This window comes from Spea bombifrons, chromosome 5 (assembly GCF_027358695.1).
Source record: "Spea bombifrons isolate aSpeBom1 chromosome 5, aSpeBom1.2.pri, whole genome shotgun sequence".
NCBI lineage: Eukaryota > Metazoa > Chordata > Amphibia > Anura > Pelobatidae > Spea > Spea bombifrons.
Window position 1 is genome coordinate 90819436 of NC_071091.1, and position 15540 is coordinate 90834975.

The 15540-nt window shown below is 35.6% G+C and overlaps 1 protein-coding gene across 1 annotated transcript in view; it reads left to right on the forward strand.

Moving 5' to 3' along the window:
* The window catches only part of LOC128496406 (putative leucine-rich repeat-containing protein DDB_G0290503), a 208103-nt gene that overhangs the window by 180232 nt on the left and 12331 nt on the right, over positions 1–15540 (forward strand). The window contains exons 32-33 of the mRNA XM_053466019.1: positions 8863–8956; positions 9634–9695. Of these exons, the coding sequence (XP_053321994.1) occupies positions 8863–8956; positions 9634–9695 (156 nt within the window). The remainder of the gene's footprint in view (positions 1–8862; positions 8957–9633; positions 9696–15540) is intronic.

Here is a 15540-nt window from a genome sequence, read left to right on the forward strand (position 1 = left end):
AACATTATTAATACTAATATTTCTATAGGGTAATTACATTTTCTCCCAAATTTGCCATGCCACTGAATTAATTCAGGATTTGCCTGTAATGACTTTTCCAACGGACATGGCCGAGTAAACAAATTTCATGGGATTATGACAAAGATTGGGCCAAACGACTCATTTTATTATTGTAGATTCCTTTATAATACTTGATTTACCGCTGGATTTGTGAATATAATTGCTCCATCAATAATGTATTGAATGCTGATGTATCTAAATAAAGGACTTACATCTTGTTTTTACTATATGGTCATGATATGTTGATGGATTTATATTTCAATCTGCTCACAGAACAAAGCTAATGTGTCCTAGATAATCTTCTAGTTTTTGCAGAATTCAACGTAATTCTGGGGAGTAAGCATAGGCAAAGTTATCTAGGAGGTAGTGCTAAATTCTCTGCTATGGTTATAAATGATGGCTGTTTGCATAAACAGCTGCCCTGTCCAAAAAAACAAAAATAATCTGCATATCTGGTCAGGGTGCAGGTAAGAGGCAGTTTTTATGAAACATCTTGCCTAATGCAAGGGATTTAAATTAAAAAAAAAGTTAGACAACACCTTTGTTGGCTAACTGAAGTATATTCGATTTCAAGCTTTAAAAAGTATGTCAATTAATTAGGCATATTGTATGTCTGAAGCATGCATTGCTCATATATCTACATAGTTTAAACATTTAAAAAAATGGCAGGGACATTTTGCAGCATAGCTATAAATTGCTATCTTGAAAATTTGCCACAACCACTCCCCCCAAACCCTATATAATTAGCATAATTTAGCTGCGCCTAGATATGGTGCAGATTATATCACCAAATTCCTAACACTATCATACATCCTTGGTATACGGTAGATACATTTGCAATCCAACATCTATATTAGGCAGGTGAATTTTATCACCTTTACAGAGGTTATATTGTAGAAAGTAGATGAATAAACTTCTAGGTAATTAATGATATTAAAGGTGTAGAGAATTCAAAAGTAATAGTAAAACTATTACTTTTACATTTTCCCAAACCTAGTGATTTATTTACACTTTGTGCTCGTTGAGTCTAAGCAAGTGTTTTGCATGAGCTTAATGGGACAGTAAAGTAAAGTAATATTTGGCACTCTAGAGGTTGTGTACTATAATCCCCATTATGCGTGTGCATAGCCCTCATCTGTATACAGTTAGCCAGACAGATATGATATAGTGCAGCTCATATTGAGCAAAAGCACACAGTGAGCCTGAGATGTGGTACATCATAAATCCCATTAATAATAATAATGAGCCAGACACTGATCGTTGTACTGCATTACCCCTAACATTATATATTGACAGTAATGCAACATAACACCCATTGGTATGTACCATGCCAGACACTAACTATGGTTTATCATAACCCCCATTGTTAAATAGTAAGACAGATACTGAGTGTGCTACAGCAAAACTCCCTTCAATATACTGACAGTAGTACACCACAACTCCTATGATTACATAGTGATCCAGACACAGATGGTGATACACCTCGACTCCTATCATTATAAAATTATACCGACACTGATGGTTGTACGACACAATTACCATCATTATGTATTAAGCCAGACAATGACCGTGGTACAACATAACTCCTATAACTATATAGCAAGGCAGACATTGACGATGATATGGCAAAACTCCCATCATTAAATAGTAAGACAGTCACTGAGGATGGTACAGCGTAACTCCTATCATTATATACCTCCTTTAGGTATATAATCACAGAAAAACATACTGTAAATGACAATTGACAATCAATGATAGCCTCCTTCGCCCAGCCAGTGTTGCTGAAATTCCTGAAATATTCCAGGGCGACGTATGATCACTATCCAGGGCACTCAGATTCGCCATATAAAAAAAGAAGCATGACGCTGCCCTTCTGCTGGCATTGAAACGATCAATGGTGGCTTCTGTTGCTCAGGGGTTGTTGCTGGATATCAGCAACATCCAGTTATATTTGTTGGCAAGGAATGGGTTTTCACCCCTTCATAAAATACTTATTTGATTAATTAAGAAATTGTTTATATTAATATATTGTGTTTCTTACTACCCCTTTGAATTCGACAAATTTATACCTAAATTGACTCTGCAAACTTTGGCAAAATTGGTGGTGCAATTGTTGCATAAAAGGTGTCAAAAAAAACCCCAAGTTGAATACCCATGGTTGTCTACTTTTGAAAAATATCAGCATTTATTATTAGCATTTATTATCAGCATTCCAAAAAAAAGGTTTTGAAATAGCAATATGCTGCTTGTGCTTATTACCCTATTACTTGCAAATAAACATAAAACATTGGGTATTTCTAAAACTCCAGACAAATTTTAGAATCTATTTAGCAGGGTTTTTTCAGTTTTCTTTTGTAGGCGAGTAATGAGCCAGACACAGATGGTGGTACAACATAACTCCCATCACTATATACTGAGCCCTACATGGATGATGGTACACGATAACTCTTTCTTTTTCACACTCTCATTCGCTTTTATATGATCATTTAGTCCCGTGCTCTCACACTTTCACTCACTCTTTTTTTTTTTTTTTTTTTTTTTTACATCTTCTCACTTACTCTGAATGTCTCCCTACCTTCTCTCCTGACTACTTCAACGTGTCTGTCTCCTTTCCCGCAGCTCCTCTTATTCTCTTGCCTCTGTCTTCTTTCTCCCCATTATCAGATCCTCTGACAAACGCCTCACAGAGAACTTCCTTAAAGGGCAGAAGATAGTGTATTCACAATCTCTGTATCTTGATGTCACTGTCTATGAATGGAATTGCCAAATGTGCATGGTCTTGTTAGACCCTCCTGGAAATTGTGCAAGGGGCTGTGAATACTTACTCAGACCAGAGATGGATTGTGCACAGGGCAACTTAGGAAAAGAGCTTGACCCTGGCTCCGTGTATATATTAATGGCTCCTTGGGAGTTGGCATCATTGTTGTATGTGTAAGCGTCCCAGCCAGATCGATTAAGCAGGTTCTGTGTGCGAATGATCTATTACTGTTGTGGGCCTGTTATACTGCAAGGACCGGCCATAGGCTCCAACCCATCCTGGGAACAGAAGCTTTAAGGCTGACGTCTTGTGCAGTAGGGATAAATTGCCCTGTATGTAAAGCAATTGGAACGGGGGGTGTTAATCTACCGCAGTGCTGGGCAGGACATTTGTTGATAAATTGCTTCTCATGTAAGTCAAGTAGTTGGTGAGTGAAGAAACAGAGCAAATGTACAGAGTATTCTAATTATATATTGAGTCTAAGACAATATCAAGTACTGATTAAAATCTGAGTCTTTACATCATAAATAAATGGTTCTTATCTTCTGTTAAATTCTGTTTTATCAATCCATCTATGGATTTGAGTTAAATATGTGAGTGTAATACCAGCAATCATGTGGAGTAAAGCATGCCTCTAAGAAATCTTTACAGTGTAAAAAAAAGTAAATGCACCTTTTCCTATCACATAGAAATACTACACGGTTTAGCCAAAATAAGACAGAGACCTAAAATGACACATAAAATTAATATACAAATTTGTTTCATGTGATTTTTATCCTACATTTAGAGAACATGCATTATGCCGTTTGAACACTTTTCTAGTAATGTTTCAATTATCTAGAATTAACTTTCCAATTGGTGACATCCAAAGCACTAGTCAGAACCTTTTTCAAGATGTAAAAATGTTATTCGCGTGTTTTTATGCAAAATAATTGATGTTTTCTTACTTTTGTGCAGTTAACGTGTTGCAATGAAGCTTCAGGTTATCAATAAATACATTTAAAGACAAGTGAATAATGCAAATACTCTGCAAAAGTAATTGCACCTTTTTTTGAGGTAGCTGAAATCATAAAATGGCTTGCAGATTTAGCCGTATACGGAGTTTGAAAGTAACAACTGAAAAATGATGTTCATAATCTGAATTGCAATGAAACCAATTATCTGTACTATGGCTGCTCACAGGGGGATACTCCTAAAGGTTTAGTATTTCTTAAAAGAAATTAAAAACAGCTGTAAAAATACCATAAAACAAAAATAGCAGCTGCAAAAGAGATTAACATTCCTAAATTTCATTTGAACCTGATATGCTATTTTTCCAACAGCACCATACATATTTTTTTCTGGGTATATGAATTCATATATGTGCATCTTCCTGAAATCACACATTTTTGGAAGGAACAGTGGATACATATTTAGGTAGTGCTAATCTCTGCCTCGCTAAATTGTTTTTCCCCTTTGATTTTCTACAGCTAGGGTAGAGTTAAAAACAATTAACACTTTGAGCTGTGTCACGGATGCTGTGGCGTACCTCTGCAAAGCATTGTTTCATCATACTGAATTAAAGGGTTAACTGAGAGCCTTTATGATATGAATATGAACCGTATTATGGTACCTTTTTATTCCAAGCTGTCAGATACCTTCTGTTCTAAGCGATGTATACTATTTTAAATCCTTTCAGGACATCGACCCCCTTCCCTTTTTCTTTTTTTCTTCTTTCATTCTAGCAGTAGGGTACAAGTAAAACAGCCTCTAATCCATTTCATAAGTCTATTAAAGCTGGTACGATACATAAAACAGAGCTGGAGGTGGTGACAATTTAAAACAGTTTGTTTTGTCATGTTGGCCAAAACATATGGCAGCCAGTTTTCAAGACCTGGTTCCAGATGGTGACCACTAATCGATTCTTTATGTCGGGCAAAGTGCTTTTTTCCCCCTCTTTTTTGAAGCACTGTTACATAGTAAATATACAAGTAATGTAATGGCCTAAGTGTGTTAAGCTAACACGAGTAAACGTTCAAATAAAAAATTCTTAATATGGCAGCTGCACAGGAAGAAAAGAATGGAACGGTAAGAAGTAGAAATAAAATGAAAGCCTTGCTGCTCTGTAACCGATTCACACTGTAAATTTAGTTGATTTCACAATGGCAATGATCTTTGTAGTTTATCATATGACTTTCACGTCAAAGTGGTCTGTATTGTGTTACCTACACGCAATTCTTTTCTTCAATGAAAACCATTCCATTAACTATTTCATTATCTTTATAATTGCACACATTTTTGTATAGAATAGAATTATATACATTCCTATAAAAATATTTTTGCATTGTGCTCCTGCATAGCAATGTCTTTTATCCTATTCCTATTCTGTATAAGTGATCCAGTGTGAAAGAAACAAAGGTTTATCTTGTATATTATTGCTTTGGTCTTAACTCCAGATAGCATCCCCCTTCCAGTGCTTTAAAATATGTACTCGTATTGTGTGTCTTACTGAACAGGGGCAGAATCTTAATATATAAGCATGTGGGGCATTTAAACCCCTTTGCTGCCAGCACAAACAGCTATTCTTTGTGTAGTAATAGACTTCATAATCCATGAATCAATAAACATGGATAGGCAACTACAGGTATTCCCAAGAAAGCAGACCACAAGATCCTAGTGCGTACATCTCCATGAGGATGATGGGAGTCGTCATTGTCATTCCTGAGAAAAGAATGTGTTTGTGTCTGACCTAATAAATAAAATGTAATTTTGCCTAAACCAGTGCAAAGGTAGAGCAGATCAACATAGTTATAGAATGGTAGAAAATGGTACATTTTTAAAATTGAGAGCAGATGGTTGAAATCACAGGCTCCGGGTAGCATCACATCAAATATCCCTGGTGCATTTAGATGTACTCTTTAAATAACTGCTTTAGTAGCACCACGACTGTCATTTTGAAGTAATGTTATTTACTAAGACACACAATTTGCATTACTGGAGACTGCTTTCTTAGTCGCGGTGACTGCTGAGTTGAAACAGCTTGATATGTTCCTTTGACAAATCCCAACTTGCCCCACGTACGAGGAAGCTTGTTAACTATCCTCAGATTTACGTACAGACCTAAACAAATTCCACCGTAAAATACAGGTAAGGCTGTTTTGTTGCCTTAATGTGCTTTTTGAAGAGTGATATTAATCACATGCATTTCTAGTTGGCATTTCTCTTTGGTAGTCAGATCTGTGCCTTTTGTTACATAGGATCAGATTTTGAAATAAAATAAGATGTGCGCATCACAGAAACGAAATGAAAGGGAGCAGTCTCCTGGGAGAGACGTAATCCACTTTAGAGCCTAGCTCACCACCAGCCTTTAACATATTCACGGCTTATAACAACGTACGAAATGGCGTATGTTGAAACAAAATATCAACCAGATCTGCACTCTTAGCATGTTTATTTTATGACTTTCTTTTGAAATAAACCAGAAGTATGATAATATGTGCATAGACTAAATATATCGTGTTTATCCCAAGCAGTAATCCAACAGAAGTACAAAACAGAAGAGAGAGCTGATTTTTTTTCTGTCTTCTTCTCTTATAAACCAGCAAGGCCAAATGACAGCCATGCCTGATGGCTGCTATCTTTTATGGTACAGCTGCGACATATTTTATGCATCAGAACGAATGATCAAAGATGTCTCCCGAGTCTGTCTGTCATGGAATGTTACCCCATATCCAGTGCATTTCTTTAAGTCAGTTAAAAAGGAGAATGGTTTGCGTTTTCTACTGCCTGGTAACAGGCACTACAACAATGTTTGAATGAAGGTTTTATTTTTTGGTATATATATATATATATATATATATATATATATATATATATAAACAATAATAATAAAATAATAATAAAACATTTTCATTCAAAAATATATCTTAATTGTATACTGCAATATCCTTTTTTTCTTACAAACAGATTAATGTGGCTTCCCAATATGATTTAAAAAAAAGAATGAAATTGTGTATGCAAGTATTTGTTACAGTAAAACACTATGGAGATTTTATATATAATCTCTCTCTCTCTCTCTCAAGAGAGAAAAAAAATGATATTGCAGTATACAATTAAGATATATATTTGTTATAATGAATGTTAGCCCATGAAAATATTTTATTATTATTATTTTATTATTATTGTTATTAATATTATTATGATCAAGCCTGGATTTGCCATCTGGCACACCTGGCAAATTCTCGGTGGGCCGCTGAACAACAGCACCGCACCAATGTCTGTGCTCTGTAGGCATTAAAAAGGTTCTTTGCCAAAGCATATCGTCAGGCGGCCACTGGCCTTAAAGTGCCAGGGCCACCTTTTCATCACCAGTTCGTCCCTAATTATTATTAGTTTGCATTTATAGTATGGTAAAGCAAATCTTTGTTTTTGCATACTTTATGACAGCATCAACCCTTCTGACATCTGGATTTCTCTAGAACTTCACGGGGTGTTTTTTTTCTTTAAACATATGGATTTTAGGATATCATTAATATAAATGGTGCTGTCTTAAATCGCAGGAATGTGTAAATGCATGTGGCCAAAGACCAATATAGAAGTTATAGGTTATTGAAACAGGATGTTGGGAAAACATAAAACAAATAATGAATAAGCTGTTAATACTCAGAAGATGAATTTTACAGGTCCTACTTCATCCACTTGTATAAATGTTTCATATTCTATTTCTAAGAAGGAAACTGTTTTGGTTTACAACAGGAAAGATTATGATGTCATTGTGCTTTATTGAAGCAGCTTGCGTCTGTTTAAATGCTTTTAGTAAAGTTGATTATAGCAAAACCTGAATCGATGTTTCAGATAGCACAGCAGACAAAGGAAAAGCTGAAATTATATATTTCAATAACTAAAGCCATTCATTTTAAGTATTGCATTTTTTTGTGAATATGCGCATGAGCTTTTGTAGCCTGGCCTGTAGACGTTGAAAAGGTTAATATTATAAGGCGCTTGCAGAGAGAAGTGCAATTGCCTTTTGTTTTTCTCAAATATAAATCATATGCCCTTGTTCATTCATAATTTATATTAAAAAAAGCAATGCAAGCATTACAATAAGAGTTAAGGATGTTGCATGATGGCAGCAGAATTCCTTCCAGGAAAACACATGGTAGAAACCAATGTAGCCAATATTCACAATAGTATTAACCAACTGATAACATTTGCACGTGGTATTAGTACCATGTCAGTGCCTGCAGATATTCCATTCCATCCGTCTAGTCTGGCCGTTTTTCCAGCTGTAAAGACTCAGACCTTAATCAGTCCTTGGCCTCTTCTTTGGGGTTATGAGCAATATGTTTATTTACTGATATAATATGAAACAAAACTACATGCTCCATACCTGCCAATATCACTGTTTCAAAATGTAACTTTTATTGAATATTAACATGACAAAGAAAACAAAAAAAGAAAAAAACCTTAAAGAAAAAAAAATGAAATTGGGATATCCCATTTGTAACTTTTTGCTGGCAGCAACGTTAATGTACAATCTATAAACACGAACTTCTCTTGTGCAGAGGTTAAAATTAGCAGAGCATAAGATAAACATTTATTGTATATGTTTTTACTAAAATATGGGCAGAGAGTAATAATGATCTACTCTGTGTTGGTCTCTGTGTGGCGATCTTGATGGTTTTTAGTAGCGTCATAAGTATTCTAATGCAGAGAAAGTTGGTTTTAGTTTATACCCGAGAACTTCCCAGAGGGTGGCTTCATTAGGGGCCGGAGCTGGCTGCACATAGCGGCTGGGCTAGCCCCAGACAGCCCCTAGTGGCAGGGGGTGAGCATGACAGATCGCTGCACCCCTGACCCAGAGACCCCGGGAAGCAGAGCAAACCCAGAGAGTTTCCAGCTATGTATATTTTATGACGTATCCACGTTCCCATCCCACCATAAAACCTTGACGTGTCAATGAATCTACCAACTCAGAGGAGACTGAAAAGACCAAATAACATAAAAAAATAATTTTTTTGTTTGTTGTTTTTTAACCACTAAATCCTAAATATGTTTTTTTACAGTCACTTTCAGAAAATGGAAGAGGCCTTGTCCACCGAGATTATAAAGTTAAGAGCTGAATCAGTGGAGAATAAAACTGAAAATGAGCGATTAAAGGTAAAGCTTTCTATGAAATATTTATCATTTAGGTGATTAGAATACTGATTGTCTAACTACAAATCAAGTTATTTTACAATTTTTACACAGCTATTAAAAATCTTTACTTTGGCTTTCTCTAAACAGTATATTTCATGGATTTTGAAATAATATCGATATGAAAACTTAGTAATTAGATATAATAGGTTATGGGTAGCTGAATATGTTTATATCGTAACACTAGAAACCATTGGAATATCTAATAACAAATATAATTATTTCACAAAACCAAAGCTGAAGGAGTAAAAATACTGTGTGGCAGGCCCCTCTACTTTGCTGATGATGGCATTCTGCCCTCTTCTTTGGGATTCTGTGCCAATGACAGACTGGAGGCTGCTGGGAGAAAAGCCTTGAGGGTATGCATATAGACCGGTGTCCAGTAATGATTGACTGGCATCTAAAAGCAGAAACCAGTTACTAAATGAGCAATGTTTAACACCAAATTGAGACTTGGGTTGCAGGGACGCAAGGACAATGAAGCAAACCGTGATGATTGAAGTCATTACAGCCCTTTGAATACTATTAACTATTAAGGTGTGATTTCAGGATCAACACAAAGCTAAAATATACAGCACCACAATGTTTTCTGCAATAACCCATTTTATTGGACAATCATAAAATCATTTGTTTTTTTAAAGGCAAGTGGCACCGAACAACAATCACTGCTTACAAAACTTAAGAGGCAGCTTGAAGCCCAAGAGTAAGTACTTACAAAAATACATTCGTCCTCATCCGTTCAATGTTCAACGCGTTAACACTCGTATATTTTTACTATTAAGCTATAAAAATGCAAGTAAGAAGTTGTTTTTTGTATTCATGAAGTTGTGTGCATCTCTAGGTAGCAATATATTGGGGATGCATTTGCAAAAGGTTTACTTCATGTCTACTATCAAATCATTATAACTCATCACATCTCATATATTTGTAATTTAGCATATGTAGAAGTAAAAATGGAAATATATTTTGCATACACATAAATGAATATGCATATTTGAAATCTGCAAATTTATAATTTAGTTTTTCTTTAAAAAACATTTTAGAAAATACTGTGTACTGTATCAAATACATATAGCGGAATGTATACATTTATAGTATACATTTTGTACTGTTGGAACGTTCATGTAAGAGCGGATGATAATTTTTTCCTGCCCTAGATAATATAATGAATTCACAATAAATGTAATGTAAACAGTGAGATCCGAGCATTTTAGCTTTAACTAAATGGCATCCTCCGCCTCTAAAGTTTTCGTACTCAACAAAATGTTCACATTTGCATATTCCTAAATTTACAAATCGTTATTACACAAGCATATCTGCATGTATAAATCAACATCGATCCTAGCTATTCCAGGCAGCTTTCTAACACTGGATGATTATGTCCTGGTCTCGCTGAGCCTTTGTTAGTCTTTGGGAATTAAAGATTAACCACATTACAATTTTTTTCTATTTTTCCAACTGCAATAGGTTACAAAAACACACCATATTTCAAGTAAGATATGGTTTTCTTATTGCGCAGTTTTAGAACCGTATTACGCTACACGAAATCATTCCATTCGATGTGCGGATATGCTCAGATCATTGTGGGCTTAACATAAAACTCTGCTGGGCATGAGAGCACAGGATCTTATAATAGAGATGTCAGTTTTAGTATGAAACATAAACATATTTTTTATTCAGATATAAGTGCTTATAGTGATCAATGACAGTGTGCGGAGTACATTAGAATTTGTTTCTGATCAGCGGAATGCAATTATTCACAAAACTCAAAACAGAAGGCAAACTTGTGAAAGAAAGCAGAAGAGTTATGACTTTCTTACAGTGCAGGTAATTTTAATATAGACGAGATTGGTCCAAGTCCTGCAGTTTGGACTGATAGATTATCTTGCAGAACTATCATTTCAATAATCTCAATGACAGTGTAGCAGTGGATACTTGGTACACTATTATAAATTAAATTTACGGCAAATGTCATCGCAGGGAATATGGAAAGAAATCCGTCATTTGTGTTTGTGGAAGTTGAGATAGGAGGGAAAAATTTAAGATTCCGTGACAAAACACAACAAAAATGATGTATATGTTATGGCAATATTACCAGTTGTATGCAATTTCCTTTTTCCATTACAATTTCATTAATATACTGGAGACACAACTGAGTATGCTATACCAACACAGCATGCGCTCAAAATAAATAAGCACATACCGGCATACCCTGTGATAAGCAGAAATGGCTGGTTTGCTAGGCGAAGCGGAAACAGTGAATGTGACAAATTTGCTAAGGCTAACAAGTGAATCCGTGGATGGTAGCCATGTTTACCCACTGTACTCTTACGGGTTGTGAAGCACAATTTATAAGAATACAAGTCTGGACACAGCAGGTAGAAACATAATATAGAGAATGCCCCAGAAAGGGGGTTAGTGTCCTGATCAGAATGCAGCTGTGTTAAGCACAAGGACATTTAATATACATTTCCGTTCTCAGTATGGCGGCAGCTCCCCCCCCCCAGCTCTTTCTGATCATATTTCTAGATCTGTAAGTGGGTTTAACTCTTTAAGTATCGGGGGGGGGCTCCATTACCTGAAATGTAGGAAAGGGTAAAAAGACCCATATTCTCCTCACAATAACATCTAACAAATACATTTTCATGGAGCACTTGTATACCATGTATAATCATGTTTATATTTAAAAATTATTATTGTTATATGTATGTGTGTGTGTATATATATATAAATATATCCTACAATTACATTTGCTGCAGGAAATATTCAGGTGTGGGGATGCCTATTGCCTATTTTGTAGTTGGTGACTCACTGGGATACTGTATTATATTGTGTGTGTGTATGTATGTATATATATATATATATATATATATATAATAGGGTCCACTACTACAATCTGCTTTTTCATTCAGTGAATTTGTTTGGCAAAGCATACTATGTCTGGTGTCTGTAGATGATGATGTTTAATGCTTCTACTACCCCCTTAATTTCAGTGGAAGGGTTTTCCATCACCTTTACCCACCATAACTTATGTAATGGTATTTGAAACAAAAAAAAAAAGAAATATTCGGTATGATCACCATTTTGCCGTAATGACAATGCCTTAACTCTGGCAGACAGACACACCAGCCCTCCCTTAAAGTATCCCAGTGAGTCACCAACTCCACAATAGGCAATAGGCATCCTCACGCCTGACTATTTCCTGCAGCATGGGTAATTGTAGGTTTTACACACTGTGGCTTTACACTTGCGAGCATTGAGATTGCAGCCAAAAAAAATTGATTGCCTGTACTGTTTGGTCCATGCTAAACATTTTGTTGTGATGGCAACACACGATTCGGAATTTTGAATGTCTGTATAGTTTGGCTCATGCTGAAGTTTAGCCTTTTTTCGACAAAGAAGTGGTTTAGAAACGGCTTCTTTCCTACAACGGCCACACTTTGCCAGTCTGACTGTGCTTTTGCTTTCTAGGGTAGGTGTTTCATGGTTTAGCTGGGCTTGAATTCTGGATGCAGATGCTGTTCTATTCTTGATACACTGGTCTACTGATGGTGTGATCACTTAAGGTCTGCATGGTCTTGCACTGGATGAAAAGGTTGCAGAGGATATCTTTGGTGTGCGCTGTACTACTCCCCTCAGAAATATTCAACTTAGCTGATATTTGGGGCTGGGGCAACTTGTCCATGAATTGTGTCAATAAGCTACTTTGACATGATTAAAAAGTTATTTGGTGATGAGGGTCTTCAACTTTTGGACTCTCTTGTATATTGTATATGGTATACATGGGTCTGTTAAAATGATCTGTGAAAAATTCCAGTTTGAAAACTGAAATGTGCATGTTACAATTTAGACATCATAATGTCCCATAAGTATTACAAACCTGGGCATGTGGGGCAATGCTGAACTCTGGGGGTGTTGGAAATTGTGACATACATGTGCAATGGTAGGTTCTTCATAGGATGTCCCTGTCTCCAGCTTTCTATGGAGACCATAGTAGATGGAGTAGGCATAAGCCAGACAGGTTTAGGGTAGTAAAGGGGAATGGTGGAACAACAATGGGTAGCAGGCAATGCCAAAAAGTCCTCCCAGTATCCAGAGATTAAAAAACAAACCTGGAGGTCCAGCTTATTGGGAAAGCTCTCTGGTATCTTAAAATAAGGCACATAACCTGTTCAGTGCTCTGTTCATGAAGGTATATGAAATCTTTTCTCCACTCTGATATATAGCCAGGTTTTTGTTTTCAGACACACAAATGTGATTTCAATAATTCATTGCTGTAGATTCTTCCATACCGTACCTGTCATTTTTTGTTTCTGTGATTAATCATTTAATAAAGTTTCTGTGAACAACAAAACTGACAATGCAACTGTGAAATCAAGTTATAAATAAGACAGCTGCATTCTTAAAGTAAATTGTTTAGAAACCGGTTTTGGGCACATACTGTGTCTGTTGACAAATGAGGAATTGCATTGCTTCAAGGGGTACCTGCATGTAGCAAACAAACTTCACCAGAAATTGGATTGAGATAGTATGAAGTCGTTTGTATTTATTCATTATTATATTAGTACTGGACTTTAGCAAGATCTAATACATTTTCTTGTAACGGAAATTTAACGATATGAATATTGAAAGATATTGTTAGTAACACGGCATAGCGGGCCTGCTTAGTTGATTACACATAGGTGGCATAAAAAAGCATTTGACTGAGAAATGGATATTGCTGTATTGTGATACCTTATAGAGCTAACATATAAATACAAGATGAAAAGTCACAAGCTTTCAGCATCTCAGAGGTCCCTTCTGATTTTATATATATATATATATATATATATATATATATATATATATATATATATATATATTAATATATATTTATATATATATATATATATATATATATATATATATATATATATATACATATACACATATACATTAAATATATATATATATTTAATGTATGATATTTTCTTGATCATTGAGAGCAACAGAGAGTGAAAGAGGTAGAGAAAGATAGTGTGTGATTATATGGAACTACATTCTAAAGATAAGGGAGAAAGAGAAGATCTATAAGACCTGAAAACGAAGAGAACCACAGGTTATGATTTCATAAAAATATTTTGTGATGAGAACAGAAGTGTATTGGGAAACAGCAACATATAAGACAAATTCTAAACAATTAAAAGAACACTATACACATATTGGGTAGGTGGTAGGACCAACATCTGTTTCAGAGACAACTACAGGTGCTGGTGTCGGTCACAGGAATATAACCATGAACAAATTAAGCATAAACATGCAATGGTTCCGTTTCTATGACAACCACTCCAACACCCACTACAATCTAATTTTAATTATTGTTCACAGTGTACTGAAAGATTCCGATGTGACCCTTTGCAATGTGAGTGCCAGATATAAAAATGACTTCATCATAATGAAATGCTATTTATAGGCTATGTACCTTCTACTGGTGACCTGGAGTATAAACTCACTGGGGATTACAATACAGGTGTCCTAAACTTCTCATACCAAACAAATTCTATTCTCTGCTCTTGGAACCAAACCTCCCACTCTTGGCTGCCTAGAGTTCTCCTATCTCATGTTTGTCTGTCGCTGTGGAGCGAGTCACACATAGGGTCAAAGTTATACTTCAAAGGGGAGCTCTCACCAATTTTGTTTTTATCATTAGTATCTGATTAAAAAGGGAGCAGATGCATGGAGCTGTAACCCAGCGAATTGTGAAACAGCTTTAACAAGACTTACGTAAGTCTTCACATGATGATACTGCATCCATGGTGACATACGTAAAGGGGTACAAGTTCAGGAGGACAAAACTGCCCATTCAAAAGTGGACAAGTTTAGTACAGCCCATGATAATCTTAAAGGTGGCTGATAGGCTGATAGATCTCAAAGAAATAATGTAAGAGTTAGGGGCTTTCTGCAAATCCTTTGGAAGTGTACCTCACATCTTACTTCAAGGTAATTATTTCACAAGGTAGTGACCTTTATTTCACAATTGATAGAACCTATCGTATACCCAGGGATGTTTTTAACCTTAATTTTTCAAGACCAAGGAAGCTATAATGATGCCAGTTAGAGAGAAGATAAATATCCCAGATCAATATAGTCTTTCACTGTATTTTCACTTATTGATTTACACAACAGCAAAGAAGAAGTTTTAAAGTGATCTCCAAAAATAAAAGCTCAAATACAAATGAGATCTCCATTTTAATCCATAAAGATTGGTCTTTTGAACTAAACAAAAAAGTGTCAGACCCTACTGGGAAATTCATATTTCTAGTATTAAAATCAAATAACCAATTGATCATATTGGCAAATGATGTGCCTAATGATAACCAAATCACTTTTCTATCTAAATAGTTGGAACATCTTGCTAAGATCTGGCAAGATAGGGTTGTGGTGTGTGGAGATTTATTTGTCGTTATACCCTGAGCGTGGCCTATTTGATTCTAGGCGTATGCTTCATGTTAATGAAAAAGGTTATAAATATTACTCAGGGGTTCACAACAGCTATTCCACGATTGACT